Here is a 27,214-nt window from a genome sequence, read left to right as displayed (position 1 = left end):
TGATCATGAGGAGGCGTAGTCTCGTCTTCCTCCACCTTTTCTCTCCCCTTCCTCTCCGATCATCTCTCTGTTGGTCTCCCCTCCCTCTTCATCATTTTTCACCCTCACACCCCAACCAGTCACGGCAGTTGACTGTCCCTTCCTGAGCCTGGTTCTGTCAGAGGTTTCTTCCTATTTAAAGGGAGGTTTTCCTCCCCACTGTCACCTAGTGCTTGCTCAGGGGGAATTGTTGGGCTTTTCTCTCCTATCTCTTTCCTTCTTTTTATTTGTGTTTTTCTTTTTTTTTTTCATTGAGAACACAGGGTAGGGAGATAGGAGGAAAAAATAAAGACAAATGAATCTTTTTTTTCTTACATGCATCAAATCAATGTCTTCATTCAATAATAATTTAAGAAATCAATGCCAAAATTACACATCTCCAAGTCTTAAAGACAATCCTAAACCAAATAGAAACAGCTCTGCACTGGACTACACCCCCTGTAACTAGGGCCCCTGAAAATAAGCCACTATAACTAGTCTCTATCATGACCTAGCACACAGTAGTCCTTTAAGCTGCATACCAGATACTACTCACCAATCCCACCATATTAAACTCTGCAGCTTCACTCACAAAAGACGGGCTACATCTGCCAAAACATGCAATAAACATACTGAACTTTTTGCCTGTATTCTGCACTTGTGTTCACGTCCAGCCTTCTTCCACGACAGATTCTTTAGTGCTTTTGCAGGTATCAGGTTAGATAGAAATGATTTTTAGACAGTTGTTCCATCACACTTCAGCAATAGGAAAACATCAGTTAATCTCAATTTCCATAATCTAGAAATTTGAAGTCACTACTCAAGAAATCTCTGTATCACAATCTCTTTATGACTGCGCATGGATAAAGGAAGATAGTCTAGGTGTAGCATAGACAGCATGAGCTAGAAAATGAATAAGTTGATTAAGTTAATCTTATTCAAGTAAGAGCAACCTTTTTAAAGGGTAAATTTAACTTGATAAAAACTTCAGCGTATAGGGATGTGCATTTTGTTTTTTGCAGAAGTCAAAACCAACCTTCAAAATCTTTGTAAAGAGGACAGTGCTAACCAGTGGTCAATGTTACATGTACAGTATAAGTCTAGAAGATCACAATTTATCTCAGTTCCCCAGTGAAATGGAAAATCCCACCAAACACATAAAAAAACCTCACATAAACAAAAACAAGTGTCCCAAAGCTGAACTAATGATTTATTTTGTACATCTACATGTACAGCATTTTCAGGAAAACGTGTGTACTAATGCAAAGTGGTTACAAAAATAAAGCACATTCTTACGTAAATATGACATGACAGAAAAACTACACTTACAAATGCTGATTAAGAAAATAAGGGACCATCTCACTTGAACGTCTTTCTGTCATTGTTAGACAAGTTTCTCAAAACAAAAAAGAATGGTTAGCAATCTGCACAAGTTCTGTTCAGTGCTTTATATGTGCACACTTGTACATGTCAGTCACTTTCATGGTTCTAGACAAATCTCTGGAGCAGTTCCCAGTGGTTTCCTTTAGGCCTCCACGTCTGACAAAATAGGACCAAATATATACTCTTGAAGAAACTGACATAAACATAACTATCATATGTGTCACTGTAGAAAATACAACCAAAGCAGAGGTTACATTTTCACACCCTGCGCTCACTGTAACAACTTATATCATTTTGTAACGCCTCTGACAAGCTTGTAACCTTGTCAAATCTGCCTCTATCATCTAATACGTAATCTATGATATACTGTTTGAATGTGCTAATACTCCTGGTACATGGCCCCAGTTATCAATAGTGTTTGTTTGATAATATCAAAAAAACCTCTTGAAATAGAACAATTCATTTTAGTGCATCAAAACATTATCTGACATGCATCAATCTGTTAGTGTGGAATGACTCACATATGCCTATCTTCTAATGTAAACTGTAGGCAATGCTACCTTGGGACAGTACCTCCATGTTAAAATAAACAAGAGACATAAATATATATCCCACTGACAGGACGGTGAGTTTTACAGACACTCGTGTCCCTGTTAATCTCTGCTGGATTCTTGCTTTATACCATCTTAAATCAGAAACATAAACAAGGCAATATACCAGAGAAATGCTGTGGAAATGTGGCGCTTATCATACTGAAGTACTGTACAAGATAAGAGAAGACGATGTCATTAAAAAGACAAAAGAAAAAAAACGGACGGAAGTTTCTTGTGTGTTTCAAAATTGTCCTCTCAGTTCCTGCTTATAGAGGTAAAGTGTTCAAAAAGGCAGTCGGGGTCTTTAAAGAGTCTCCCTCTTCATCAAGCTATCGCTTTCGCCTCAGGCAGGAATGCCTCCCAAAACTTTATGAGCTGGAAAACAATCAGAGTGAGAAGAAGACAAAAAGACTATTAAAACATTTTTTTAACAGTAAGATGTTAATCGTTACCGAAGTTTAATAGCCATGTTCGTTATCCTCACAAATACTTGTACATGTTGGATATGATGCTTAATATAGTTAAGTGATTACCCGCTGTTGGGACTGCAGCATTGCTTCCAGGTATTTGATTATCTGGCTCTTGAAGTCCTTGGCTTTCTCTTTCTGAAAACACAAGAGTTGTCACATCTAAGGTTCAAGCCGGCTGTAGGAATTTCTGGCAGAACTTCCCCTGTTTCTGAGGTCAAAAGGAGCTGAAATCCAGCAACTTTATTGTGAAGAACAACCCACTGTAGCTTTTGGCTTTCATCAGCTTTCACAGTCCCCTAACATCATTTATTATTACCTGCTCTGTTCTCACATTCATATGAATCAGTGCAATCTGAAGCACTGAATCTGAAGAATGTCAAGAAAAGTGCAGGGATGAAGTGCATGTTTGAAATCAACTATCTTGAGTTCACAATGAAGTTGCTTGTGCTACTGGAAAAACCGTAAGTGTTCACCAGGTCAAATAGATACAGTAGCACTCTTAACATTCCAGCAGTGACAAAATGAGACACAATCATTCTACTTTGATACTAACTTTTGGTGACACATTAAAAGAAACCCTTCCCAACATACCTCAAACCTGAGAACCTCCTTGCGTACAGTCATGCCAATTCTGTCAAAATCTCTCTCGTACTGAGTAACCCTCGCCTCCCACTGACGACACAAAGGGAGAAAAAGAAACAAATCACCACAACTTGCAAAAGATGACAAAACACAAGCTAATAAATACAGAGAGACTACAGATGACTGTCGACATTGACGGAAAAGGGTGAAATCCACTCCTCGTAGTGAAATCAAAGAGGTGATTGAAGTGTAGACTTTCAGCTTTAATTCAAGGTATTATACAATAATATTGTCGTAAGAGTTTATACTGGCTCAAAAGCAGTTGCTGGTTTCCTTCGTGAGTTTGAGTTCATGACAAATTGAGGAAAGGTCAGGAATTTGATATCAGTGGTGATGATGTGAGTGAAGGATGCCGTCAACAACAGCTTAGTGGGATGGTAACTGTAGGAGTGGAAAAATAACCAATTCAGTACTTTCCAAAACAGAATGAATAACCTGGGCCCTATTTCAGGAAGTCGGTTTAGAAAACTCAGAGTGAAAAACGATACTCAGGGTTGAGTAACCCCGAACTGTCCAACTCGGAATATTCGGTTTCAGAAAGGCTGATAACAATTAGTTCAGTCAACGCGGAGTTGCTTTAACCCCAAGTTAAGCGTTTGCACGAGGATACATAAAGCCCTGATTAGTGGAGCACAGATTAAGCGAGTCACCATGGAGACGGAGGGAAAGAAGGCGCGGTCAATGTATTTTACAGCGCTTGAGGCCGAAATTCTGATGGCAGCATATGCCGATAACATGCAAATTTTGCGGAAAAAAAGTAACACAGCCTCAGCTGCAAAAGAAAGAGAGCATGCATGGCAAAACATAGCCGACAGAGTCGATGCGTGAGTGTTAATTTAAACATTGATCTAGGGATTTCCACCCATTTAAAACGTTATTTTATTATATTTTATTTTGTATTTTATACATTTGATTTTGTGATGTGATGTGAGCGCAGGTGCAACCCAACAGGCCCCAAACGTTCCTGGCAGCAAGTAAAAATGAAATATAAAAATATAGTCCAAACAGGTAAGGTGTAATTGTATTATGAGCCATAGTGCTTGGTCTGTTTGTCCGATGTAAATCAATTGCAGTTAGAGGCTACATTAATTTCCCCTCTGTAAGCACTTATTGAAATTATCTGAGCACATTACAAGTACATATTTGCTTACTCTGTATGCTCAAATGTGACCCGTTATAGCCAACAGAAAAAAAAGCGGAGGCCCGAAAAACAGGTGGGGGTCCTCCACCACCACCACTCACAGAGGCTGAGCAGTTGGCTTCCACATTTGTGATAATGTTGGCAGCATCACATATGATTTTCACAGTGCAGAGAACACAAATTAGCATCCATTACTATAATGAAATAATTTGTTAGTTTGAAATGCTACAGGGAACTATGTACCTGTACATTAATGCTGTGGAAAGACTTCCTGTTCACATAGTCTCCTTCATTTACTGAAGGAGCAATGATTGGAATGTGAGTGCCATCTATACAGCCAATCACGCCTGGGAACCATGAGAATAAATGTAAAATTTAAGTAGTAGTTCAAGTATCACCACATCATGAATTAAGTTTCGTTCATCCTGATACCTGCAATTTTGTGGCATCCCTCTTTGATGAATCGTGTGGGTCTATGACCGGGGAACACCACAAACGAGTACAGGAGACGTTTCAGTGCAACTGTAACATTCCTGACTGCCCGACAGACGGTAGCCTTGGAAACGTGCTCAGCGTCACCAATATTATACAGAAAGCTCCCGTTTGCAAAAAACCGAAGTGCAATACAAATAATATGTACAGAACTGAGAGGATGTCCACGATGTGTCACATGAGCAATATTAGGCCTGAGGATGTTATTCAAATAAATTATAGATTGTGCTGAAAAACGGTAACGTTCACACAGAAAATCATCAGGAAATGATAAAATGTCCAAACGCGCTCTAATCACTCTCTCCCGGCGGAGAGCTCTGCGGAGAATTTGGGCTTCAACATCTGCTGGCTCTTCAAGGAAGGAGCACGCCATGTCTGACACTTCCTACAGTCAGGTTTCTGACAAAGAGGCGGAGAAGGTCAGGGTTAGTTGAAGTAAACCTGCTAGGGGGCAGGTTAGCTTCACGGAGTGTGTCGTCATAGTAACTCACTCAGAATTAATCTAAACTCGCTTTGTGAAACCGAAAACCCAGAGTTTTCGTTAACTCAGGGTATACTTACTCAGAGTTTGCACTAAACCGGCTTCCTGAAATAGGGCCCTGGTGAGCTACCAGCACCAAAAGAATATGACACACAAAGTGAATTTACACACTAAACTGCTTCACAACATTGGGCCAGCAAACAACACTGTAATGGAAGAATCGAACAAAAAAACCCACCAAATGAAACAAGCCAAAAAAACAGATGTATTTTCTAACAGGTCAATGCAACAACTTGTTAAACCCAAGTGTAGCTGACAACCCACACTTCAAATTAAATTCCTTCAGTGTCGTACTGATGTGAAATCAATTCCACTAATGACAACACTCTAACAGATACCAAACTATATTAGTGTTGGAGCAGTTCAATATTAACCAATGTCAGAAATTGGTGAAAAAGCAGCTTCACAGTGCCATCTTACAAAATAATCCACAACCATACAGCAACTTGTTACATGGATTTTCGGTTTGCAGCTTTTTTTGCAATCTTGCTGACAAAAAGAACTAAATAAATGAACAAAATTACTCTTACATCTCCACTTTGATAAGAAGCTGATAATTTAATAAAAGCAAAGAAAAAAAACTAAATGTTTATATATTTGAAGAAGCTGACATGTTGGTAATGGGAGTGTCTCCGAAATCAGAACAAGATGTCAAAGTATTTTAAATGAAACTTTTTTGTTTGGGTTCCTGTAACCTGTTTGTCAAACTGGCCTGATCAACAATCTGCTGCAGGAGAAATTTAAAAAGAAAAGAAAAACCTTTGAAGTTCATTTTGGTGTAAACTAAAGACTTTGAGTGCTGCATTAACTGTGTGCTCACTGCCACTGTTACCTCAGTGATCTCTTCTTTGGCCTGCTGCAGTTTGTCGGGTTTGTTGGCCCACAAGAGCTTGGCCTCGGCCTCTCTCTTCTTTTGGAGTGTACTCTGAGCCTCCTGCCACCTCTGCCACGCCCGCATGCGCTGGTCAAAGCAGCCCTGTGGACATCCATTTTTAGATCAGACAGTGGTAGTAGCAACACCTGATCTTTCCACGAAACACAACAGACAGCTTGTCTGCAGTAAAACTGTGACCTTGCACCACGTTAAAGGTTGGTTACAGATCTAAGGAGAGCCCTTATTGTTGTCGTTACTTCCTCAAGCGGTGCGATTCGAACATAAAGCTGTGCATATCGCATCGCTCACTTGCACAACATTAAATGGCCCTATTCAGACACTTGATCGTACATGTATAGGTTCTTCTGCACTAATGATACTGCCTTCTTTTCTTTTTTTTTAAGATTTTTATGTAAATAACTTCATTCAGTTTATTTAGTTTTACGAGAGAAATGCAACATAAAATACTCAAAAATTACCAACATCAGGAAATTCTCAAATCTTACTTTCTCTGGGATGTCGCCCTCATTTCCCTCAAGAAATATATTTCTTCCCATCTACCCTATCCTATCCACCATCCTAACAGTACAAGTAGAAGGCTTACCCGCACAGCACCCAGCAGGCGGATGTAGTCACCAAGCAGTTCTGCAAAGATGAAGAAGTCACTGGCTGCCTGCTCCTGATGCAGCTGCTCCATCTTGTCCTCCACCTCTGCCAGCTGCGAAAGGGCCCGTGACAGAGCTGTATTGTCCTCAGAGTTCCCAAGCATGGCCAAACTTTTGGCAAACACTGCTGTGTTCCCACATAGCTCTGGTATTAAAGGCGGAAGCAGAAAATATATTCAGACTACTTGTTTCACCCTGAAAGAACTGAAAGACAGTTGGGCTGAAATGTTTTCTTTCCCTAAATTAATTTGATAAACGATGCAAAGAAAAGCTCAAGTCAATAAAAAGCAGGTGAAGCTCACCTTTCCTGTGAATGACAAGGGAGTCAACCACGACATGAAGCTTCCTGAGCTGTTGCTCCTCATTCTCCACCTCCTGGAACTTGTCCTCGAACCACTGAGAGACACAGAATAAACATCAGCAACCTCTTCATTGTGTTTAGAATGGCAGATCTGTTTGATGCCTTCTGCTGGCTCCACAGATCTATCAGGGTCTGTTCCTACTCATCCTTATGCAAATTTACATTTGGAGGCCACATGTGGAACGGTATGTAAAAACTAAACACTTCAGCCCTCTTTTCAGCCCTTACAGTGTCAGACTCATTCATCTTGATGGTCATCTTGTTGACAGCATCTGATGCCTTATTGATCATTTTGAGGAAACCTGCTCCACTCAGTGCTTGGGTGTTCACGGCTCTGGGCAACTGAACATAAAGCATTCCAAGAATTATACATTTAAAATTCAGCAGTGACCAGTCAAGTATTTGTCCCATTCCTACTTTTTATATCTTGAAATACTCACGTCTTCTCTTTCCAAGAACTCACGCACATCAGGATCCTGTAGTAAAGATGGGTGAGACACTACTCTCTGAAGATACCTACATAAAGTACAGTGGCATCAGGGATGAAGTGTGTGAAGCAGAAAATGTAATAAAAAAAAACAACAACAAAGAAACTAGACATGACGTTAATAATGTCACTGTGTAAATCATATATGGATCCACACCTCTCCAGAGCTGCTCTTCTCCTCTCCACAAACTCTACTGATGATGGATCATCCATTCCCACCTTCACTTTGGTCATTCCTGTTGAACCAAATGACACGTGTCACACAGCAGGGAGAGAGAAAAAAAGTGCAGAACCAAAGAAAAAAACAAATGCCTGGCACCCACCTACAACACTTTTCTCTGGTGGTAGTGGAATGATGCATCCATGGAGTGACTGCTTGACTGACAGCTTTTCATAAAGGCCCAAGAAGTCACTAAAGCGCCTCCTCACAGAGAAGACCTTACTCCTGAACATGGGCAAGGAAGTCTGGTGGAAGATCAGTGACAGGACATGAGAAAGGCACAACAGCAAAAGCTAGTGAAAGCCACGAATTAACACAAGCTGGATTATATACCCTGGTGGATACTTTGTAGGCCACATATGCATTCATGCCATCCCCTAAAGAGGACAAAAACATCACACAATTAGCTACTTTACAATTAATAACATTAGTTTAATCTACAAAATGTAGAAGGTTGTATGATGAAAAAAAAAGAAGAAAAAAAAAAGAGACTGACCGATTTTCTCTGGGTTTGTGACAGCAACATCCACATCAAAACTGTCCTTGGCTTCTTCCTCTTCCAGCTACAACCAATAAGAAGACAGCAACACAACTCATACCTTGAACACACCTAAGCCTTTGCAGCGCAAGCATTAGAAAAGCATTCACGCTACTGAGATTCTCACAAGTTCTTAGAGGGCTCAGCCGTGGCCTGTACCTGCTCCAAGGAGGTGGGCTGCATGGCTGCGGGGCTCGGAGTGAATGTGGAGGCATGTCGAGGACCAGAGGGCTCCTTCCGAGCGGAGCTGCTGGACTTGTCTGTGCTCAGTTCTACGTTTGTATCTGGAGAAAGAAAGCCTTTTCATTCATGTTCCAGACTTTTACAGACTGGCTGTCATTTCTTGCTGCAAAAAGTTTCATAAATTCAAATTCAGATTTATTGTGGTAGCTTTTGGTGACCAGCAGCATCTACATCCAGCCTTAAGCCTCTTCTGATGACTGACAGCTTATGTCTACTCATAACTGGATTTTCATTTCAATTTTTTGTGCAGTGTGGTTTGGAGGAAAGGTAACAGATACTATATGAAACTAACCAGAACAAGCTTTGTGAATTTTGTGAGGGAATCTTGATTTCTGGGAAAAATATTCAGGAAAAAGGCAGACATCTCCCAAACTGGGGTCACAGATGCATAAAAATGGTCAGCTAGTAAGCTGTGGTGTTTAAACAGTGCTCAATTGCAGGGGTGGGAAGTAACGAAGTACAAATACTTCATTACTGTAATTAAGTAGAATTTTCAGGTTTCTCGACTTTACTTGAGTAGTTTTTTCCTGACTACTTTTTTACCTTTACGCCTTACATTTTCAAAACAGACTCATTTGGGTAGAGATATTATTTCGTCACTGCGAAGCTCCAAACATCAAACTGATTTGACCCTAAATAGAAACACGTGGAAGACAACCCTGTTCATTTATTCATCACCAGCGGATGTTGCATAGAAATAGACAAAAGAGGCAAAACTGTGCTATAGTCTGGGATTAAAGTGGGCCAGTGGGTTGTTTTTTTTTGCCACAACACCGGAACGACTGCGGGTGTCAGTGAGTTGCAATTGCAGTACTTCAACATCTAGCTGGCCCTACTGAAGACAAAAGGTTTGGCGCACAGTGTATTGCTAGCTGAAGGTCCAGCTGCTGTATTTCAAAGGGAGAGAAAAGAAAGAGCTAACTTCACTCAGAGATGAAAGAAAAGTTGCATAAAAATCATTTGCAGGTTAGTGTATTATAAACAGGTTAGTTTGTTGTACTGTGATAATTTAAAGTAAAGAACAGTGTGTGACAGTGGTCAGAGTTAGGTACATCAAGGGTAGCAGGGAAGAATCTGAAGTTAAACTGATGATGCTTCGGTCATCGAATTCCACCTTCATTCCCCTGTATAGTGTCTAATATGACGACAGCATAAACAGTGTATTGTCAGTGTAGAGGATGGAAATGAGCCAGAACAACTCAAACTTAAACAACTGTTAAATTCAGGTGTGTAAATCCACAAAGAGCAGCTCAGCAGCAGGAGTTATACAGTTCACCTGATCACAGTCTGCATATTAAGAACATCTACTGGAGCTCTCAATAGAAATTATTTTGAGTTGTGTTTCTTTTCCCATATTAAGTCATTACAACTGATTTTAGAGCTCCTGCTGAATCCACTTTAACCTCTTCCCTACTCCCAAAAATTTCTGTTCATCTAGATGTAGCATTTTCAGTATGAGAAACGTTTCCTCACTCATCCAAGTGACCTGCAGTCAGCTGAGACTGAAGAAGTCACTTGGACAAGTGACAAAACTTTTCTCCCCCTAAAAACGCTACGTACAGATGAACAGAATCAACTTTTTGGGATTTCCTTACCTGGATGATTGAGCATGCATCGGACTCTTCCCTACTCATTTTCCTGTTTAGAGTCAAAGCCATCCTCTATACTTTCCCCTTCTCTTCATTGAGCTACTTTTATTCTCTTACTTTGAGTACATTTCATACCCTGTACTTTATTACTTTTTCACTTCTACTTGAGTAAAGAAGTTGAATCGGTACATCTTTTCTAACACTAGTATCTACTGCTGTAGTCCATCTGCTTCGAGGTCTTATGTGTTGTGCATGCAGAGATGCTCTTCTGCACACCTTGGCTGTAATGAGTTGACTTGTTATTGCCTTCCTATCAATATGCAGCAGGGTAATTTTCCTCTGATCCGGTCGGATCTGCAGTTTTTGAAATACTCTGAACTTTCTGGCACCAACTACTATGCCACATAAACTTAAATCATCAACATGTTTGCATAATCTTGAGTTGAGTAAAGCAAGCTGTCACCATGCTTGTTTGTTGTTGTTGTTGTAGTATTATGTTATCTGTGCAAGATCGCCATGAAAAATGATACAGTCAAGAGCAAGAAGCTGTGGATGCTGCAGAGTCACGAGTGAACTGGCAGATGTTGTTAGGGGGAAGTGTGTCCTCACCAGCAAACAGATCGTTGTCATCGTCGGAGTGAACTCCGTTGGCCTTGGCCGCTGTGCTGCTGGCCGCCTCCTCGCTGACGCGGTCGGGCTGAGAAACTCCCCGGCTCACAGACACGGGGTTACTCTGCAGACAACCACCACAGAGACGAGCTGTCATTACAGTTTGCAGCCCGTTAGGACAGGGGCTGATAAGCAGGGTGGAGTCATGTGACTAACGGAGCTCACCAAATTTTGATTTATTAATTCTGCTAAAACGATAAGTAAGAGGGGCTTGACTGTGAACGAAGCCAGCGTTTTAATTAACAATTAACCAACGGGAACAGGCCGAACAAGACAAAAGCAGTGATAAAACCTATTACTTGGTAATAAAGAGAGGCCAATTTTAACTCTCAGCCAACTCCGGACACCTTTACAAATCACTTTCGCTGCTTCCAAAGAAAACCTGCCCGTATTTCGCGACTGTCCGTCAAAGCCTCAGCGTTTTGGGATGCCCTGAATGCAGGTCAGTTGAGATATAAAAAAAAATGCAGGCTTTCTGACTCTGACTTAATGCAAACCTAAAAACACACGTCAATTTGTTACTGGTGTCACCGAAGCGGGAACCTACGTTACTAACGAAGATGTCCTCGCCCTCGTCGCTGTCCGCGTCTGCCATGTCACACAATCCCGGCTCTGACTCCTCTGCTGTGGGGAAAGGAGGTGGGTTCCGATCCGAGCTGGCCGCCATATTCCCTGTTGTGAGCGCAACTGGCGTCCCGGAAGTGAAGGGGGGGCCGGCGGTTGAGCGGCTGCAGCGACACCTGCCGGTCACTTGGTCACATTACAGCCTCGGAAACCACTGCACGTTGTAACCCAAGAGAAACAGTGTCTTTGATTTCAGATTGCAGATTTTTGCTGAGAGTGTGCTTCTTAGACAAATATCTAAAAACACCCCCCCCCCCAAAACAAACAAACAAACAAACAAAATTTCCAAACTGTTTGCTTATTTGGCACCGTGAACAATGTCTAGAGCGCATATGTCAAAATATGTAATTTTATGTTCCTCGCAAAAGTTTGTGCATGACCGTTAAAGTTTACTTAAAGTTTACTGTATGCGGCTTAAAAGCGCATGCTGACCGTAAACTACATCTCCCACAATGCATTTCGATTGTTTGAACCTCAATGCCCATGGTACCAGGAGCTAGAGGGACATGAGGTACCGCCAGATCTGTTATTTGATTATAGACATGTGTGGTATCCACAGAAACGTCAAAGACCAAAGACCACCAAAAAAGCAAAAACGGCTTAACGATTAACAAGCAGCTAAACAGATTCCGCAAAAAGATGTAAACACAAAGCCCGGATCTCACCTATACAGGATATGCCCATAGGGTGTGAAAAGCTGACATCCCACAGATTCCGAAACGGCAGGTTTTGTCACCCTCCAACCAAAACTCACTGAACCAGCAGCAAAACAAGACCACTACACTTCACGTTTGAAAAACACTGTAATGAATTTCCACTTACTTTGCCTGCCTTGTTTCCACCCATAAATTCGCACTTCCTTCACAGCACCATCTCTCAGTGTGCTTCAAGACCATAGTTTCCCAAGAAAACTCTCTATTTTCTGCCTTATTTGCTTGCTTATTACGCACCAATCTTCCGTTGTATACAGTGTTGTCGGTCGCTGCCCTCACCACCGCCACACACACACACACGCACACACACACACACAAATTATATCTGACAAGAAAGCCTAATTTCTACAGTTCAGCACCAAAGAAATTTCAACTTTCAAAATTTATACCAAATTGCGAAACGCTTAGCTATGTCTGTAATAAAACCTCTGTAACATTGTGAAAAACGGAAGTTTGTTTTTCCACTTTCTACTATAGAAATCTGTTTTTTTATGACTACAGTTTTAAAACAACAACAACCACACAACAAGGAGAGTCTGGGCAATAAGCTACCAGAAAGTCTCTTGTAATTGTACACATTTATATCTTACAATTTAAGTCCAAAGAGTCATGCTGACAGAGTTCTTTCTTTGTCACAGAAGCTCTTTCTTTAACATGTAGAAAAACAGTTAAATGTGTGACTTCTTTACATTGACAGAAAGGGCAGTTTCACTGGTCCTGCCGCTTAAGATCCAAGTGGGCTGTATGTGGCCCGCAATGTAAAATTAGTTTGACACTCCTGGTCTACATTCAGGTGACATGATTTTACCTGTTCAAAGGTGTAATTCCCATAGGAGTGCACTTACCACGTGACCGCTGATGATCAAATGTCAGTGTTATGTGGCTAGATCAGAGGGCAAAAACTGAACTTATTAACCTGAAGGTTGGGTGTTTGTACTGAACTGTTGCATTAGACTGTTTTAGTAGTAGTGAAGCAGTAGCAGGAGACTGTCAGGCAGATGGTGGTGTTCTGCAATTCAGGGCACTTTGTTTCTTAAATGTCTAGAACAGGGATGTAAAACTCATTTTACATTACGTGCCACATGCAACCCACTTTGATGTTAAGTGGGCTGGACATGTTAAACTCACCTTTGTGTCAGCGTGCAATTTCAACAATATATCTCAGTTTTTATACATGATATAGAAAAGTTACTGTACAGACAGCTCATTGCACAGACTTTTCTGTAATTATAAAACAAAGCTTTTGTTAATTTACAGGAAATAACCTGTTTTTTTCTTTTACCTTATGAATACTCATGAGTGAGGTCTTCATTCGCAGCAATGCTATAAAAAACTATTAAAATACAGTTAAAAGTCTAAAACCTCGGCGTCCTTCACTTGTTCCAAAGCTATACAGTGGGCTGAACCCGAGCCTTTGTTGGGCCGATTTTGGCCCCCACCCTCATGTTTGACATCTTGATCTAGACTATATAATATTTATCTGGTCTGAGATGAACATAGACAAACTCAAATGTCGGCTTTTCGCACCCTATGGGCATATCCTGTAGACAAGATATCACAGTTTACAACTCTTTGAGTAAAGTATTTTTAGCCTATATATTTTCTTTTTAGTGGGTCATTTTTCTACATGTCTTTGCCAGATCGTAATATTTCCCAATACCTAGTTTATGCACACTCTTACAAATGCGTTTTATACTGGCTTTGCACGCTTGGACTGTCCTCTCAGTGGAGATCAAAACAAGTAGTTTTATTTTGCTTTTTTTGTTTTGCTGCGAATGCTGCAGAAAACAGCAAAAAGCATGACTAATAGACATGTTTTTTTAAGTAAAATCCACAGCTTTAAAAATGCAAAACTAGAGAAATTTCATCATAACTGCACTGACTGTGGAAAAAATTACTTTCCGTCAGCTGACCTCACATACAGGATGTTGTCACGTCTATAGATGGAAGAATTTTTGTCACGTGTACATAGATTCAGGTTCACACTGTGAATAAAACCCAAATGTTTTTCCCTATCATGTGAGGTGAATCCATCTCATAATAAACACATGATAGAGTACAAACTGACATAGGCAGTCCTTTTCTATGGATTGTTAAATTTATGAGGTGAAATGACAGCTGCCCTGCTTTTTTAATGAAGGATTTCAATGTTGTAAATCAAGCCTGAATAGCAATCTTTGACCTGTCGTTTACCGAAAGATATGTAAAGCCCAAGGTTAGAGACTCTTCAGTGTTCGCTCATCTCTGGAGTATGTATGTATACCAATGATGCCTGTCGGGCGTCATGTCTGATGAAAAGAAGACGAGCAGACACGGTTACTTTGTTAGTATTCATAATTGTTTGTATACACAATGTATAGGAGCACCAATAAAAAAAACATCTTTTTTTTCCTCTTTTTTTTGTCCAAACATTTTTTCCGACATTTTTTAAAAAGCCACAGATTTTTTTTCTCCATTTCTACAGAAAGCAAAGAAAGCTCTGTACATGAACAAGCAACAACAGAATTCCTCATCGTGAGCTGCAGAGTATAAACCGCCTGGCCGCTCAATCCTTATCATCTCTGAAGCAAAAAACAAAAATAATAATAATAATAAACATTAAAAAAAAAAAGAAAAAAAAAAGACCAGCTGCCTGCTGCTTACCTAGGACACTACGTTACACAAACAGCTTTCGATATTTAAAACACAAGATATGTAAGAAATGTACTTTCCAAAAATTGTGAAAAAGTGCAATACAGGTTCAACTGTTTACAACTCAATAGATTATTTCCCAAATGGAGTCCGCTCCTCTTTCTCCCACTTTTGTCCGTCAACCCCCACCCTGGTCCCTCCCGACGTGCCGCCCCACAAAAACTTGTTCCTTGTTTGTATCCATAGTTAAAATCTCTTACAGTTATATTGACATTCATGACGATGTACATGTATGAGAAACATGGTATTCACAAAAGTAGAGCAAATTACTATGATCGCAAATGACAAGTTTCTTTGGGTAAGAGAGTAATGAAAAACTAGTTTCTTTTTTTTTTCTCCTTTTTTTTAAATATTGGATTTGTGTATAGAACAAGCTTCGTTTTTTTCTTCATACAAAACCATGTAAAAAAAACAAAACAAATTGGGAGTCCCCTTCAAAAAGGCCAACATCTTTGCATCTGATAACATCTGTAGAAGAACCACGGTGATGGAAAAACAGCAAACACACTCCTGCGCTGCCGGGGATCGGGGATGCACGCACACACACGTGGTTCAGCAGTACAGATGCTTGAAACCAAATATTGTTTTTTTGGAAAAACAACACACATTCGACTTAACTTCTGGTATAAAACACAACTCGACTGTTGCTGTAGATGTTTTTTTTGTAATTTAGGTGGGGTGGGGGACCAGCGCCCTGAGTCCTCGGTACCCCTGACCTGCGAGGAGATCCTGTCAAGTCCCACTGAACGATGAAGAAGCAGCTGCCGATGGTGACAGCTGAGTGACACCATCCACGCAGAGCAGAGTCGTCTCCACGGCGCCGACATACCTGCGCGTTGGTAAGGGTTTTTTTTTTTTTGTTGTTTTTTTTTTTTTTTTTTTTAAACGGAGCTCCCGTGACAAACCAAAAACTGGAAAACACTTTCATGTACAAAGGGTGGCAACGCGACCTCAGAGAAGAATGTACTGTAGAAACGCACCAGGTCTCTCTCTCCTCTGCTGATATGAAAAACTGAGCTTCAGGACTCATTCATTATCCCACTTCCATCCCAAATAATAATAATAATAATAATAATAATAATAATAATAATAATAAAAATAATGAAATGATGGGAAACATTAAAAACATCAACAAACAAACAAAAAAACATATGTACATGTTTATAAGGATATTTATGTAAAAAATAATACAATAACATAAAAAAACCCAATGAAAAGTCATATGACACGTGGGTAAAAGACAAAAGACAAGTTGATGAATAATGTAGGCTTGGTAAAGAGGAGGAGGAGGCTGAAATCCAACGTTCACTTCACTGAAACTGTCCAATAGATATACAAAATGCACAAAGAAAACACTAATCAAACAAACACTGTGTGTAGACTGTGCCTCATGAGCACCATACATCAAAAACCAGCATATTTTTTGGACTTGACACTGAATCAACCGTCTCAAGCGAGAGTGTTCGGCACCGAAAAACAAACAAACAAACAAAAAAAAATGACTACCATTTTTGCTGAGGAAAAAAAAAAAATTCACAATCTTCCGGTTGAACGCGACCAATGTTTGTTTGTTTTTATTTTTCCTTTTTAAAAGTTCATAGTCTCTGAGAATGGTTCTTCATATAAAGATGAAGTTGTCTCACTTTTTCTTCCCTCACATGGCAATCTCCTTCCTGAGACTGAGCAAGGTAAGCCGGGGAAAAAAGGAAAAAGTAATTCCTACGTTTCAGTCTGGAAGTTTTGTTTTTCTCTGCAGGGGGAGACGCGAGAGTTTTTTTTTCTTTTTCGTGGGGATGAGAAGCCATTTTGTGTCCAGCAGCCTCTGGCTCCGAAGGTTTTGTTGATTTGTTTTGTATTGTTTGGTTGTGTTTTTTTCTTTAGGGTGTGTGACTTTCTGTATGTGTGTGTGGGGGGTGACAGAGAGTGTGTGGTTGTGTGTGTGTCTGTCTGTGTGTGGTGTTTTGGTGCAAGTGCATGCTCATGGCGCTGTGGTGATGGCGTTCAGGTCCTTCATCAGGCCCTCGAGGTGGGCCATCTCCTCGGTCAGCTCGTCGGGCTCGTAGCTCTGGGGGAGAGGAACAGGGTTACTGCGGGGGGCGGGGGAGGGGAAGGGGGGGAGGGAGGCAAGCACCTGGAAGGAGGGAAGGAAGAGAGCAGAGGAAAGGAAAGGAGAGGAGAGGATCAGTCAGGGATCTTTCACAGAGGACAGGGAGGAGTTTGGCAAAGGGGGCGCATGGGTGAGGTGAGCTGGGGGGGGCTGGGTGGATCAATGAAACTGAAGGGTCGGAAAAGGACAAAAACAGAAAGAGGCAGCAGACAAAAGCATGACGTCGAGGAAAAAAACCAAGAGAAGCCAACACCAACATACGGTCAACAGCCAATCAAGGCAGAGAGAAGGTTCAATGGCAAAAAATTAAAAATCATTCCAGTTATGGGTTTGTTTGTTTGTTTTTTTTGTTAAGATCGGTAGTTAACGGTTAAATGAAATGACCAAAGGAGAGCCGACAACGCCACAAAAAAAAGAGAAAGTAAAAACATGGTGAGATTGAATTTGGAAAGAATACAAAAAAAGAAAAACAGAGAGAGAGAGAACAAACAGAAAATGTGGTTAAAACCAATGTTCAGCTGAAAGTAACTGTATCATCCAGTGCCCAAAGTAAACCTGACATGGATTTGGAAGGAATGTGATTGGTATCATTTAAAAAAACAACCCAAAAGAAGCAGCAAAAATAATATCAAATATTCACCACCATCATCAGGCCTACCAAAAAAAAAATCAGACTGCCTTACTACAAGCAGCCAGTGTGGGGCGCTGTACTCACGCTGTCTACATCTTCTAGCATCTTGCTGGTCTCTGGTACATCGGGGGCGTTGGGCACGGTGACCACCATCGGTGTTCGTGTCCTTCCTAGTGTTCCGATGGAGGCTGTTTTCACAACATGCGGGTGAGTGGGAGGCCCTGAGTGAAGAAAGGTCACACGAAAATACTACACTCAGTGAACGCAACACACACCAGTGCTTTAAAAAAAAATTTTTTTCAGCTCGCAAAGACTTTTTAAGAGCTAGTTAGAAAAATTCTGATTCAACTCTGTTTAGCTTGGTGGGTGTCAGTGATATGAGGGCTCACCGGTCTGAGCGAGCAGGGGAGTGCTGGGCAGGGCGGGAGACTCATAGGATGGGTGGCTGGAGGCTGGGATTGCAGGTACAGCAAAGCTCTTGAGAGGGTGGGCGTGGGCATGCGGGTGAGCTGAGCGGAGTGGGGGCAGGTTGCTGGAGTAGCTAGGCTCCTCCTCTGTGGTGGTGGAGCCGTGGTAGCTGCCCTCTGGGTCAGCCAGGATCTCTGAGGGGCAGGAGGCTTGGGAGGAGGCGGTGGCAGGAGGGGCGGGCTCAGAGCTGGGAGTATTCCTCACAGACTCTGGAGAGGAGGCAGCAGGTGGGGACAGTCAGAATACGGGTTTGCAGGATTAAAACATTTTTCGGCATGCCAGTGCCTGCCAACCGGCTTGTAGAAAGTTACCAAGAAAATGTCATAATTAATAATTAAAGCTGGAATTTTAGGCTTTCATTTTTGGGTTTGCTGTCGCCAATCTAAATATCTGTCATGGAACTTTCTATTTGTGAGTCTGTACAGGAGAAGCTGAGAAACCTGTCTTATTTAGAATCCTGTAAATATACATATGAACTCAGGTTTCAGTTCATCCTATCCCAGTGGTCTTTTCTTTGCGTTTACATCTCACAGTATCCCAGTTCTATAGCAATATCCAGGTTCCTCAAAACATGAATAAGAGCATGCAAACATCTTAAGTGTTAAAAAAATAAAATAAAAAGAAACTAGGAAAATAATTTCAAAAGCTCAGTAGCAATAAAAAGCAAACATCTTAACATTTCTGAAGCTGCAACTTGTGGTCTACCTTTATAAATGACTTCAGGTCAGTTGAACACCAGTTCAGCCTTCTATTTTTCTTTCACTATAACTAGTTATTTGTGCATTATACTGCCAAAAGTATTCACTCACACATCCAGATCAGTTCAGGTGTTCCAATCACTTCTGTGGTCACAGGTGTATAAAATCAAGCACCTATACATGAAGACTTCTTCTACACACATTCGTGAAAGAGTGGGCAGCTCTCAGGAGCTCAGTCGTAGGTACTGTGATAGGGTGCCACCTGTGCAAGTCCAATCGTGAAATTTCATCGCTGCGAAATATTCTACAGTCAACTGTGCTACTATAAAAATATGGAAATGATTAGACATGGTACAGACCTCCAAACTTCATGTGACTTTCAGATTAGCTCGAAAACAGTGTGTAGAGAGCTTCGTGGAATGGGTTTCCATGGCCAGGAGAACGGTACTTGTCTAACTGCATTGTGCCAAGTGTAAAGTTTGGTGGAGTGGGGATTATGGTGTGCGGTTGTATTTTTTAGGAGTTGGGCTCAGCCCCTCAGTTCCAGTGAAAGGAACTCTTAATACTTCGACATACAAAGCTATTTTGTACCATTTCATACTCCTGACTTTTTTGGAACAGTTTGGGGACGGCCCCTTCCTGTTCCTGTTCCCTTCCTGCAACATGACTGCGCACCAGCGCATAAAGCCCAAAAAGACATGGATGAGAACTTGACTGCCCTGCACAGAGTCCTGACCTCAACCCCACAGAACACCTTTAGGATGAATTAGAGCGGAGACTGCAAGTCAGGTCTTCTCATATAACAGTGTCCGACCTCACAAATGATCTTCTGGAAGAAGAAACACTCCTAAACCTTTTCGAAAGCCTTCCCAGAAGAGTTGAAGCTGCAATAGGGTGGAGCAACAATATATTAAATCCTATGCATTAAGAAGCTCATATCCATGTGAAGGCAGACGTGTGAATACTTTTGGCAATATAGTGTATCCGACTGCATTCCCTTGTTTATCTTGGTAAAGAGCACAGCCAGTATGTTAGGAAGGAAAGCAACAGTGGTTAGTAACACTATGGAGAACTCAAATATGAACATAAGGTGGTAGCGGCATGGGAATGAATAAGCAAATGACAAATCTGTGAGTGGTTATGACATAAGGTAAGAGTGCCCTTGTCCTCTTTGTTATTCCTCGTGCTGTCCAGCAGGGGGCAGTGTCTCACCTGTGGAGTCCACCCTGTCTAGATGAGAGATGGGGGTGCAGGTGTGCGGGCGTGGGTACCCGCTGCCCTGGTGGTAGAGGTAGCTGCGTGTCGCCGACGACAGGCTGCCCATGTGATAATAGTGGTGATGGTTATCGAGGGAATGGATGGGGTGAGCGCTAATCACGGCTGTGAATGGAAATGGACATGAATACACGGACACACAAACACAACAAGATGTTTAACCAACTGGTGATGAGGATGATGACAATGAGATGTACACATGCAGTTTTCTGTGACACACACACACTTCAATATTCTCTGTCAGCTTAGTCACTAAACCAAAAAATCCCCAGAAACATTAACATGTCACGAGAAGCATGAAATGTTTTCTAATTAGACAACCACAAGGAACATTTGGAAGTTGTTAACTTAAGACTTTGTGTGCTCTAGTTTCATATTGTTTTGTGAGGAGTTTCCAAATCGACTGCACAAACACACACACACACGCACACACTTACGCTGAGGCGGCTGCGCATCAAAAGGCATCATCATTTTAGGCCTCATCCCTCGTCGGCCTGCTAGTGTAGACATGCTGTCCTCTGATTCGTGGCCTAAAAGGTACGGTGGACACCAGCCAATCAGAAAGAGCTGCTACCCTATTGATTGTCGTTTTTTCCCCCCCTTTTATTAACGATCCGTCTGATCTCAGGATCCTTAATCAATGCACTAATTGGGTTTTGATTGTATCTTTAAATGTCACAGTTACATTGAGTAGCTTTACTGTACTTGCAGAAACCTGCATCATGACGAGTAATGGGCAGCATGTATGAAAAGCATGAAATGTTTTGCATGATAATCACGGGAAAACAACAGAAATTGAACAGGTGTTGACTCATGACACAAAAACCTCTTCAGGACTCCTCCAGCAACCTCCTGAAAGCAAACCTGAGGATATTACCTCATTCCTACCTGAAAATCATCGTTTTTTTAAGTCACACTCTTAAAATGTAGTTTTCTGTCTGCAGCCAAACTAGAGAGGTCTACTCAATGTTATTATGCATGTAAGCTCAGGCAGCAAGGGTAGCATTTCGCTTTCATCCCTTTTCCCAAAACATCACATTTTAAGTCTCCGCCTTGAGCAAGACTGACCACGGTAGGAGTTGCGCCTCTGCTGCAGGTGGGGGTTGCTCTCCAATCCGCTGTCAGCAGGGGTGATGTCCTGTGAGGTGCGGGGAATGGGGGTTTCAGTCATGACTGGGTTGGGGTCTGGCGACTTGTCCATGGGTTTAAGCTCCAGCCTCTCGTGGTGAATCCAAAGATCGGGTGGCTTCAGGTCTTTGGAGTTCCCCTTGTATTTGTGAGAGCCGTTGGAAGATTTTGAGGCAGCCCGCTTTCTATCAGAGAGAACACAGAGCTGTTAGCGACAGCAGCAAAACAGTCAAAGATACTGGAGGGAGCTGATCTGTAGGTTAATAAAACAGAGTGAGAAGATCTATATTACAAAGAGACAGAAAGAGAGCATGCAATGTAAAAGCGGGACAGTGCGTCTTACTTTTTCTGGTGGGATGTGGTGCGCCGCGTGCACAGGAAAGCCCCCACTACCACCACTATGATGGTGAAGGCTCCCACTGAGATGATTATGACAATGACCAGGATATGATTTTCCCCATCTTTAATTCCTCGGCAAGAGAAAATCAAAGTTAGAGTGCAAACTTTTAAGCATTAATGTCTGTATGAACGTCAACAGAAAAAAAAATTAAATGCAAGATCAGAATAAATAGTTTTAAATTTGTACTGAAACAAATATGAGGCTATAGTTACTTATAAGTCACGTCTAAGTGATAAATTATTAGTCTATGATCATTTCTAAGAGTTGGTTGAGTTACATTGTTCAGTCGTGGGGACACTTTTGGGAAACTTTGTCCAGGTTACAGCACGACTGTAGTGTCTGACAACATGACAACTGAGCATGAGCACTAAATAAGGCAGGAGGAATTATAATCTTACTTGGTGGAACAGGGTCCCGTGGAGGTTGGTTTCCTGAAGGTCCCATCTTTGGTGTGAGATTTGAGGCTGAATCAAGATAGGTGAAAAACAAAAAGTCATTCTAATGGTCTTTTCTATCACCACATAGAGCCTGTCAAATGTTTATTATCTTAAAAACTACACAAGCACAGTCACACGGACTAAGTTTTTCTTTCCTTCTTTCTTTTTTTTTTTTAAATTGGCGTAGAAGATGGTCCTTGGAAAAAGAGAAACATTAGGGGGTGCGGTCCAGCAGTGATAAAGTGTGGAGAGCGAGTTTACCTTGGTCATTAGCCATTTTGTCAGAGGACTCAGCTTAACAGGCCAAGGGAGAGCAGAGAGGGAGAGACAATAAAAAGCAAAAAAGTGGTTAGCTGAAAACAGCAGCGAGGGAGACAGAAATAAAGTGAGAGATGGGGATTGTGAGGAGGAGGAAGAGAGGGGCAAAACTATAGGAAGGAAAACCAGTAGGAAAACCAGACAGCAGCCAAACAGAGTATGCTAGAAACAACCAGACTGACATTAGAGGAAAGTATATTGAAAAACATATACAGAAGTTAAAACACACACTGATATATATAATACCTTCCTACAGTCAACACACACTGACTTTATGCCCTAAATATTAGCATTCTCTAAAAAGAGTGGATGCTTATGAAATATATTCAGCTAAAACCTAAATCAGCCGTAAGAAGCAGAAACAAAATGAACCTACAATATTCTTTACAACATTTGCTTAGCAGACTCATCAGTTAGCAGCCCAAGCCAAATTAATCAAGAAGGTTTGAAAAGCATCCTTGTTATAGCTCACGAGTTTCACGCAGCAATAAAAAAAGTGCTCAAAGGTGTTTGGAATAAAATGTATTTAAGCTTATATGATGTGTTGAATGTTCTATGGAAAAAATCCATCTGTAATTTAAATCACATCACATAAATACGCCGGTGCAATCCGAGGACGGTCACTGTGTCTGAGAAAACAAAAATCTTGAAGGCCCATTTGTTGATTTTTAGACAGCTGAGGGCAGAGTAACACCACGACTAACCCAAAGCCCTGACATAACGGCAGCTATGGAAGCTGTGTACTGTGTATATGTTAGCCAAGAGCTGCCTATTTACACATGCATAAAGCTACGTGATGACTAAACATCTCACAGTCCTCATTTCTTTTTGTTAGAGAGCTTAAACGTCTATTTAACCGATGGACCTTTGACTTTGTTTAACAGTCTGTAAATGCTGCCATGTGAAAAACGTGCGTCACATAAACTTACTTTTTGGAGTGCGGAACTGCACGGGCTCAGACATGGGGCCCATGCCTTTTGAGTTTCGGGCCTGAATCTTGAAGTAGTAGGTGGTGTCCAGCGTTAGCTCCTGGATCTGGTGAGTCAGACGATTGCCCACCACTGGTTCGATAACCCAGTCGTGGACCACGGCGTTTACATCTGTACTGTAGTAGATGATATAGCCTACAAAAGAAGACGCCAAGAACAACGAGCAATTGTTTAAAATGTAGTTTTAAAGTAAGATCACGGATATTGTTTTTATTCTTAAGAGCCCCAACAGGAGAGCATGAGTGATGCATTTACATACTTTTCTGAAAGATATCTACTTTTACAGAAAAAATATCAGTCTGCAGCTGGGTGATCAGACAGCTCCCAGACATATTCACAATCTGCACATCAATTCTTCACCTAAATGTGAGTCCATTGCAGTGCAGAGATGCTACAAAATGGTCAAAATAATAAGTAGTGAGAAATCTGTGTGAAGGACAAGAGAGGCTTTGGGGCTCACCAGTGATTTTTCCATTGGCCTCAGAGGGAGGCTGCCAGTTGACAATTATGGTGCGTGGTTTGTTCTCTTTGCTCACCACAGTCACATCCTTCGGGGCGGAGCTGGGAGCTGTGACAGGGATGGAGACGAGACATTGTTCGAGCTGATGAGAAGGTTAAATAACACACATGCACATGTTCCTACTACTAACTTTCATTTCAGGATATAAATAAAATGTGGAAAGTTTTATGCTGATAGTATTCCCCCTGGACTAAAAAGCTACAGTTTTTATATACTATACTTGTGTGTGTGTGTGGGTGTGTTGATGATGCACACGCACACAATAGCATCCATTTCCTCAGCTGTGAGACAAACCCCGGGTGGGCTGAAATAAAAACGCTGTTCACCTTTCCTTTAGAAAACTCAAAAATATTTATGCAAGAGATTAAAAGAAATTGTTTTTCTTTTAGTAATCTCAAAGCAGGTTATTATTTTTTTAAATATTATCTTTTTTTTTTGGCATTTTGCCTTTATTTGATAGCGATAGTGGAGACAGACAGGAAAGCAGAGAGAGGGGGTAGGAGACGCTGCAAAGGGCCCCAGGTTGGATTCGAACCTGGGCCACTGGCTTCTGGCCATATGGTTGCCTGCTCACCCACAGAGCTAAAGTCGTACAGGTACTGAGAGTTTGCTTGTTGGTTGATTACCTGTTAGTTATGCAGCCAGCTTTTTTTAAAAAAACAAACAAACCCACACACACAAAGGGAGTTTATGGCTTTTCAAACAGGCTACCCCTCCTGAATGAAAGACCAGCCAAAAGTAGTCTAAGGGAGACTGACTGTATCCATGAATTTTTTACTGCTCTTCAGGCTGAGACACCTGGTCCAGAGTTTAATATAAACTGTATTTCTATTAATATTATTACATTTTGGAAGAATGGTTAGTCCCTACCTACTCTCCTTAAATTATCACCTGCAATTAATCCCCAACTTTGCTGCAGTTTTCCTTAATTTCTATTTTAGTTACTTTTCACTGTTTGGGTTAATGGCAGTCTTTGGTTTTTACTGGACTACACTGTGGAGTCACAGCTTGCTTGATAATCTTCAAGCATTGCCCCTCCTCCTTCCTTGGTCGGCAAGAAGTACAATGTCACTCCTGAGCCAGCCAGGGGGGCTCGTTACACCGTAGGTGTCGTGTTCGTGTCTTTGTACTCATGTATGTGCTGTGTGTGTTTATGCGCGGTTGTTTGTGTCTGCGTGTCTGCAGTGCTCCTACTGGTCTCAAAGGTGGTGCCCTGGGCTGTCATGCTCCATGTGCTGACACGGCGGCCTTTGGTCACCATGACGGAGAATTCGTACAGCGTGTTGGGCTTCAGATCTGGCACCGTGTAGCTCAGGTTGGTGGTGTTGACCATCTGGGGAAAAACGAGCAAAAGCGGCAAACAAGAAATCAGTTTGTGAGACGGCAGAGCCGCCGAACAACCCTGGAAACTGTTTTCCGGCAGAGAAAAGAATAGAGCTGTGTGATTTTTACTAACTGAATAACACCTGCAGATGTCTTGCTTTTCCAGACTAACAATCCAAACACTAAACACGTCAAGTTTCAATCTCAGAGAGAACAAAAACATTCACGACTGAGAAGCTGAAGCAAGGCGGCGTTTCAGAATCATTTAAATGCTCCTTCAAGTATAAAACCAGCTCCACAGATCAGTAAGACCTGTTTTAGTTCTAAAATAAATTACCAGTGTGAAGCATTCACATTCACGAGGCATTATGTGCACTATCCAGTGTTTGGAACCACATCCTTTCCATCTTTTGATGGTTTCAATCATGTTTATACGAAATACTCAGTTTTCACTTTATTAGGTACGCCTTGCTAAAATGAGTAAGGTCTGATGAAACAGTCCCGCAATAATTTCCGTGTTTATAATGCTTGGGTTTTTGTTGCAGCTGTTCCGAAGAGGTATTAATTCAACCTCACAGTTACAGCCAAAACAGGGCCTATTTACATCATTGAGAGTAAATATGGCAGGTAAACAACAAAAGCAAAAAAAAACAAAACCTGTCAATTTAAAAATAAATTACATTTTTAACCACCAACTAATATCCTGAACATTAAAACCTTCATGAAGTGGGGTTTTATTGCAAGACTTTTGCAATGGACTGAGTGCACAGTGCCACAAAGAAAGTGCATCATTTACAAAACATCTGTATACGTTATTAAGCGCTAGTGAACTATTTAGAATCTGAAGTTACGCAACATTTATCTCGAGCTCCACTGGGATGAACCAGCATGAGAAAAAAAGTAGTCGTAGCAGCACAGAGTCAGGTTCTCCAGTGTCCTGTCTATAATGTTGCGTGCTATGGCAGAAGTGCAGCTCTCCATTGGGGGCTGTCAAACAGAGGGCAGTAGGATAGGAAATGAAAACACCCTGTTCTTTAGAACCATGCAGCCTGTTAGAGAGCAGTCATCCCTTCAATAATGTACAAGCGTGTCTGTGGACTTGCACTAAGGGAGGCATTAAGGTGAAGGCTTTACTGCTGGTATACCTCTTGAGTACAGCTATGTTTACATACACGATGTACTGTAAAGTTTCAGAGCCTCTCTAATAGACATCATAATATATTAGATTGGTGATGAGCCTCAGTGACACAAAACGTTTTAAGCATCCATTCATGGCAGCAAGCTGAGCAGTACTCCATATATCTGTACTGTTGTGGATTTACATTGTGTTAATGAATCTGCTGTGTAACAAGGCATCGCTCAAATTCTCCCTCCATTTCACTTTGAGTGACAACAAACCTTTGCAGTTCAATGGAAGCCTCAAACAAAAAACACTGGGTGCCAGCATCCGGTGCAAGACCTGGATACTGAGTCTCCGTACGTTTGTGCATACACCTTTCAAGGTGGCGGTATGGAGAATGCACCGTCAGATCTACGCTCTCTTTTTCTAGTTCTCAGTTCGCCTCGTCCTTGTTGAATAATTTATCGGGAAACGCCGGCCTTTATCTGAGCTCTGCTCGGTCACAGGTTTGCACACATGCATGATACAAGGACCACACACACACACACACACACACACACACACACCCGCTGTGCTCTATTATTTGGAGATAAGTAATCATCATAATTGAGCTGCAGCTCAGGAATTGGAATCGGAATCTCAAACAGCCTGTTCAAGGCTCGGCTCACAGTCACTACAAATATTTTAACTCTTCAGAGAGAGTGCCTCTTGATTTGCATCTGTTGGACACTAATCCCAGTAAATAAATGTACGATTCTCATGTGGTGTTCTTCACTGATGAAGAACTATTGTTAGGATTTTGTAACAAACCAAAACAATTTTTTTTTTTAACACAGGAAAATCTGC

At 41.5% G+C, this 27,214-nt stretch overlaps 2 protein-coding genes across 10 annotated transcripts in view; both read right to left on the bottom strand.

Annotated features, from left to right (window-relative positions):
- Nucleotides 1–1,210: 1,210 nt before the first annotated feature.
- Nucleotides 1,211–11,632, bottom strand: LOC147339350 (sorting nexin-1-like). Its single transcript, XM_086293442.1, has 15 exons — nt 11,474–11,632; nt 10,867–10,990; nt 8,585–8,709; nt 8,384–8,450; nt 8,221–8,264; nt 7,991–8,132; nt 7,825–7,903; nt 7,621–7,696; nt 7,409–7,522; nt 7,122–7,215; nt 6,759–6,964; nt 6,113–6,256; nt 3,056–3,136; nt 2,528–2,599; nt 1,211–2,369 (listed from the first exon to the last, which is right to left on the bottom strand). Exons 1-15 carry the CDS (start codon nt 11,591–11,593, stop codon nt 2,319–2,321), a joined length of 1,539 nt encoding a protein of 512 aa, XP_086149568.1. The 5' UTR covers nt 11,594–11,632; the 3' UTR covers nt 1,211–2,318.
- Nucleotides 11,633–16,108: 4,476 nt separating this feature from the next.
- The window catches only part of neo1a (neogenin 1a), a 152,923-nt gene continuing 141,817 nt past the window's right edge, over nt 16,109–27,214 (bottom strand). For 3 of the 9 annotated variants that reach the window (XM_086293388.1, XM_086293421.1, XM_086293430.1), the window contains exons 18-29: nt 25,120–25,258; nt 23,866–23,973; nt 23,346–23,540; nt 22,360–22,392; nt 22,060–22,125; nt 21,605–21,731; nt 21,202–21,446; nt 20,571–20,663; nt 20,071–20,238; nt 18,082–18,369; nt 17,777–17,913; nt 16,109–17,019 (exon numbers count right to left, since the gene is read on the bottom strand). In XM_086293388.1, the coding sequence (XP_086149514.1) occupies nt 16,933–17,019; nt 17,777–17,913; nt 18,082–18,369; nt 20,071–20,238; nt 20,571–20,663; nt 21,202–21,446; nt 21,605–21,731; nt 22,060–22,125; nt 22,360–22,392; nt 23,346–23,540; nt 23,866–23,973; nt 25,120–25,258 (1,686 nt within the window). In that variant the 3' untranslated portion in view covers nt 16,109–16,932. Of the gene's footprint in view, nt 17,086–17,776; nt 17,914–18,081; nt 18,370–20,070; nt 20,239–20,570; nt 20,664–21,201; nt 21,447–21,604; nt 21,732–22,059; nt 22,126–22,359; nt 22,393–23,345; nt 23,541–23,865; nt 23,974–25,119; nt 25,259–27,214 lie in introns of all 9 variants that reach the window. The other 6 variants (XM_086293365.1, XM_086293392.1, XM_086293401.1 and 3 more) reach the window with 5 other exon arrangements.

This window comes from Aulonocara sp. 'chitande type north' Nkhata Bay, linkage group LG1 (genome assembly GCF_057382095.1).
Source record: "Aulonocara sp. 'chitande type north' Nkhata Bay isolate Kocher_YH1m ecotype deep benthic linkage group LG1, A_spYH_male_GT1.1, whole genome shotgun sequence".
Taxonomy (NCBI): Eukaryota; Metazoa; Chordata; class Actinopteri; order Cichliformes; family Cichlidae; genus Aulonocara; species Aulonocara sp. 'chitande type north' Nkhata Bay.
This window is presented reverse-complemented; position numbering and strand designations above follow the sequence as displayed.

What these genes read in the sequence shown, in the direction of transcription:
- LOC147339350 (XM_086293442.1), bottom strand. Translation starts at nt 11,593, where the DNA reads ATGGCGGCCAGCTCGGATCGGAACCCACCTCCTTTCCCCACAGCAGAG. An exon ending in TGACAACGATCTGTTTGCTG is followed by an intron (nt 8,710 to 10,866) that starts GTGAGGACACAC and finishes TTCTTTCTCCAG; the next exon opens with ATACAAACGTAGAACTGAGC. An exon ending in AGCCCACCTCCTTGGAGCAG is followed by an intron (nt 8,451 to 8,584) that starts GTACAGGCCACG and finishes TATTGGTTGTAG; the next exon opens with CTGGAAGAGGAAGAAGCCAA.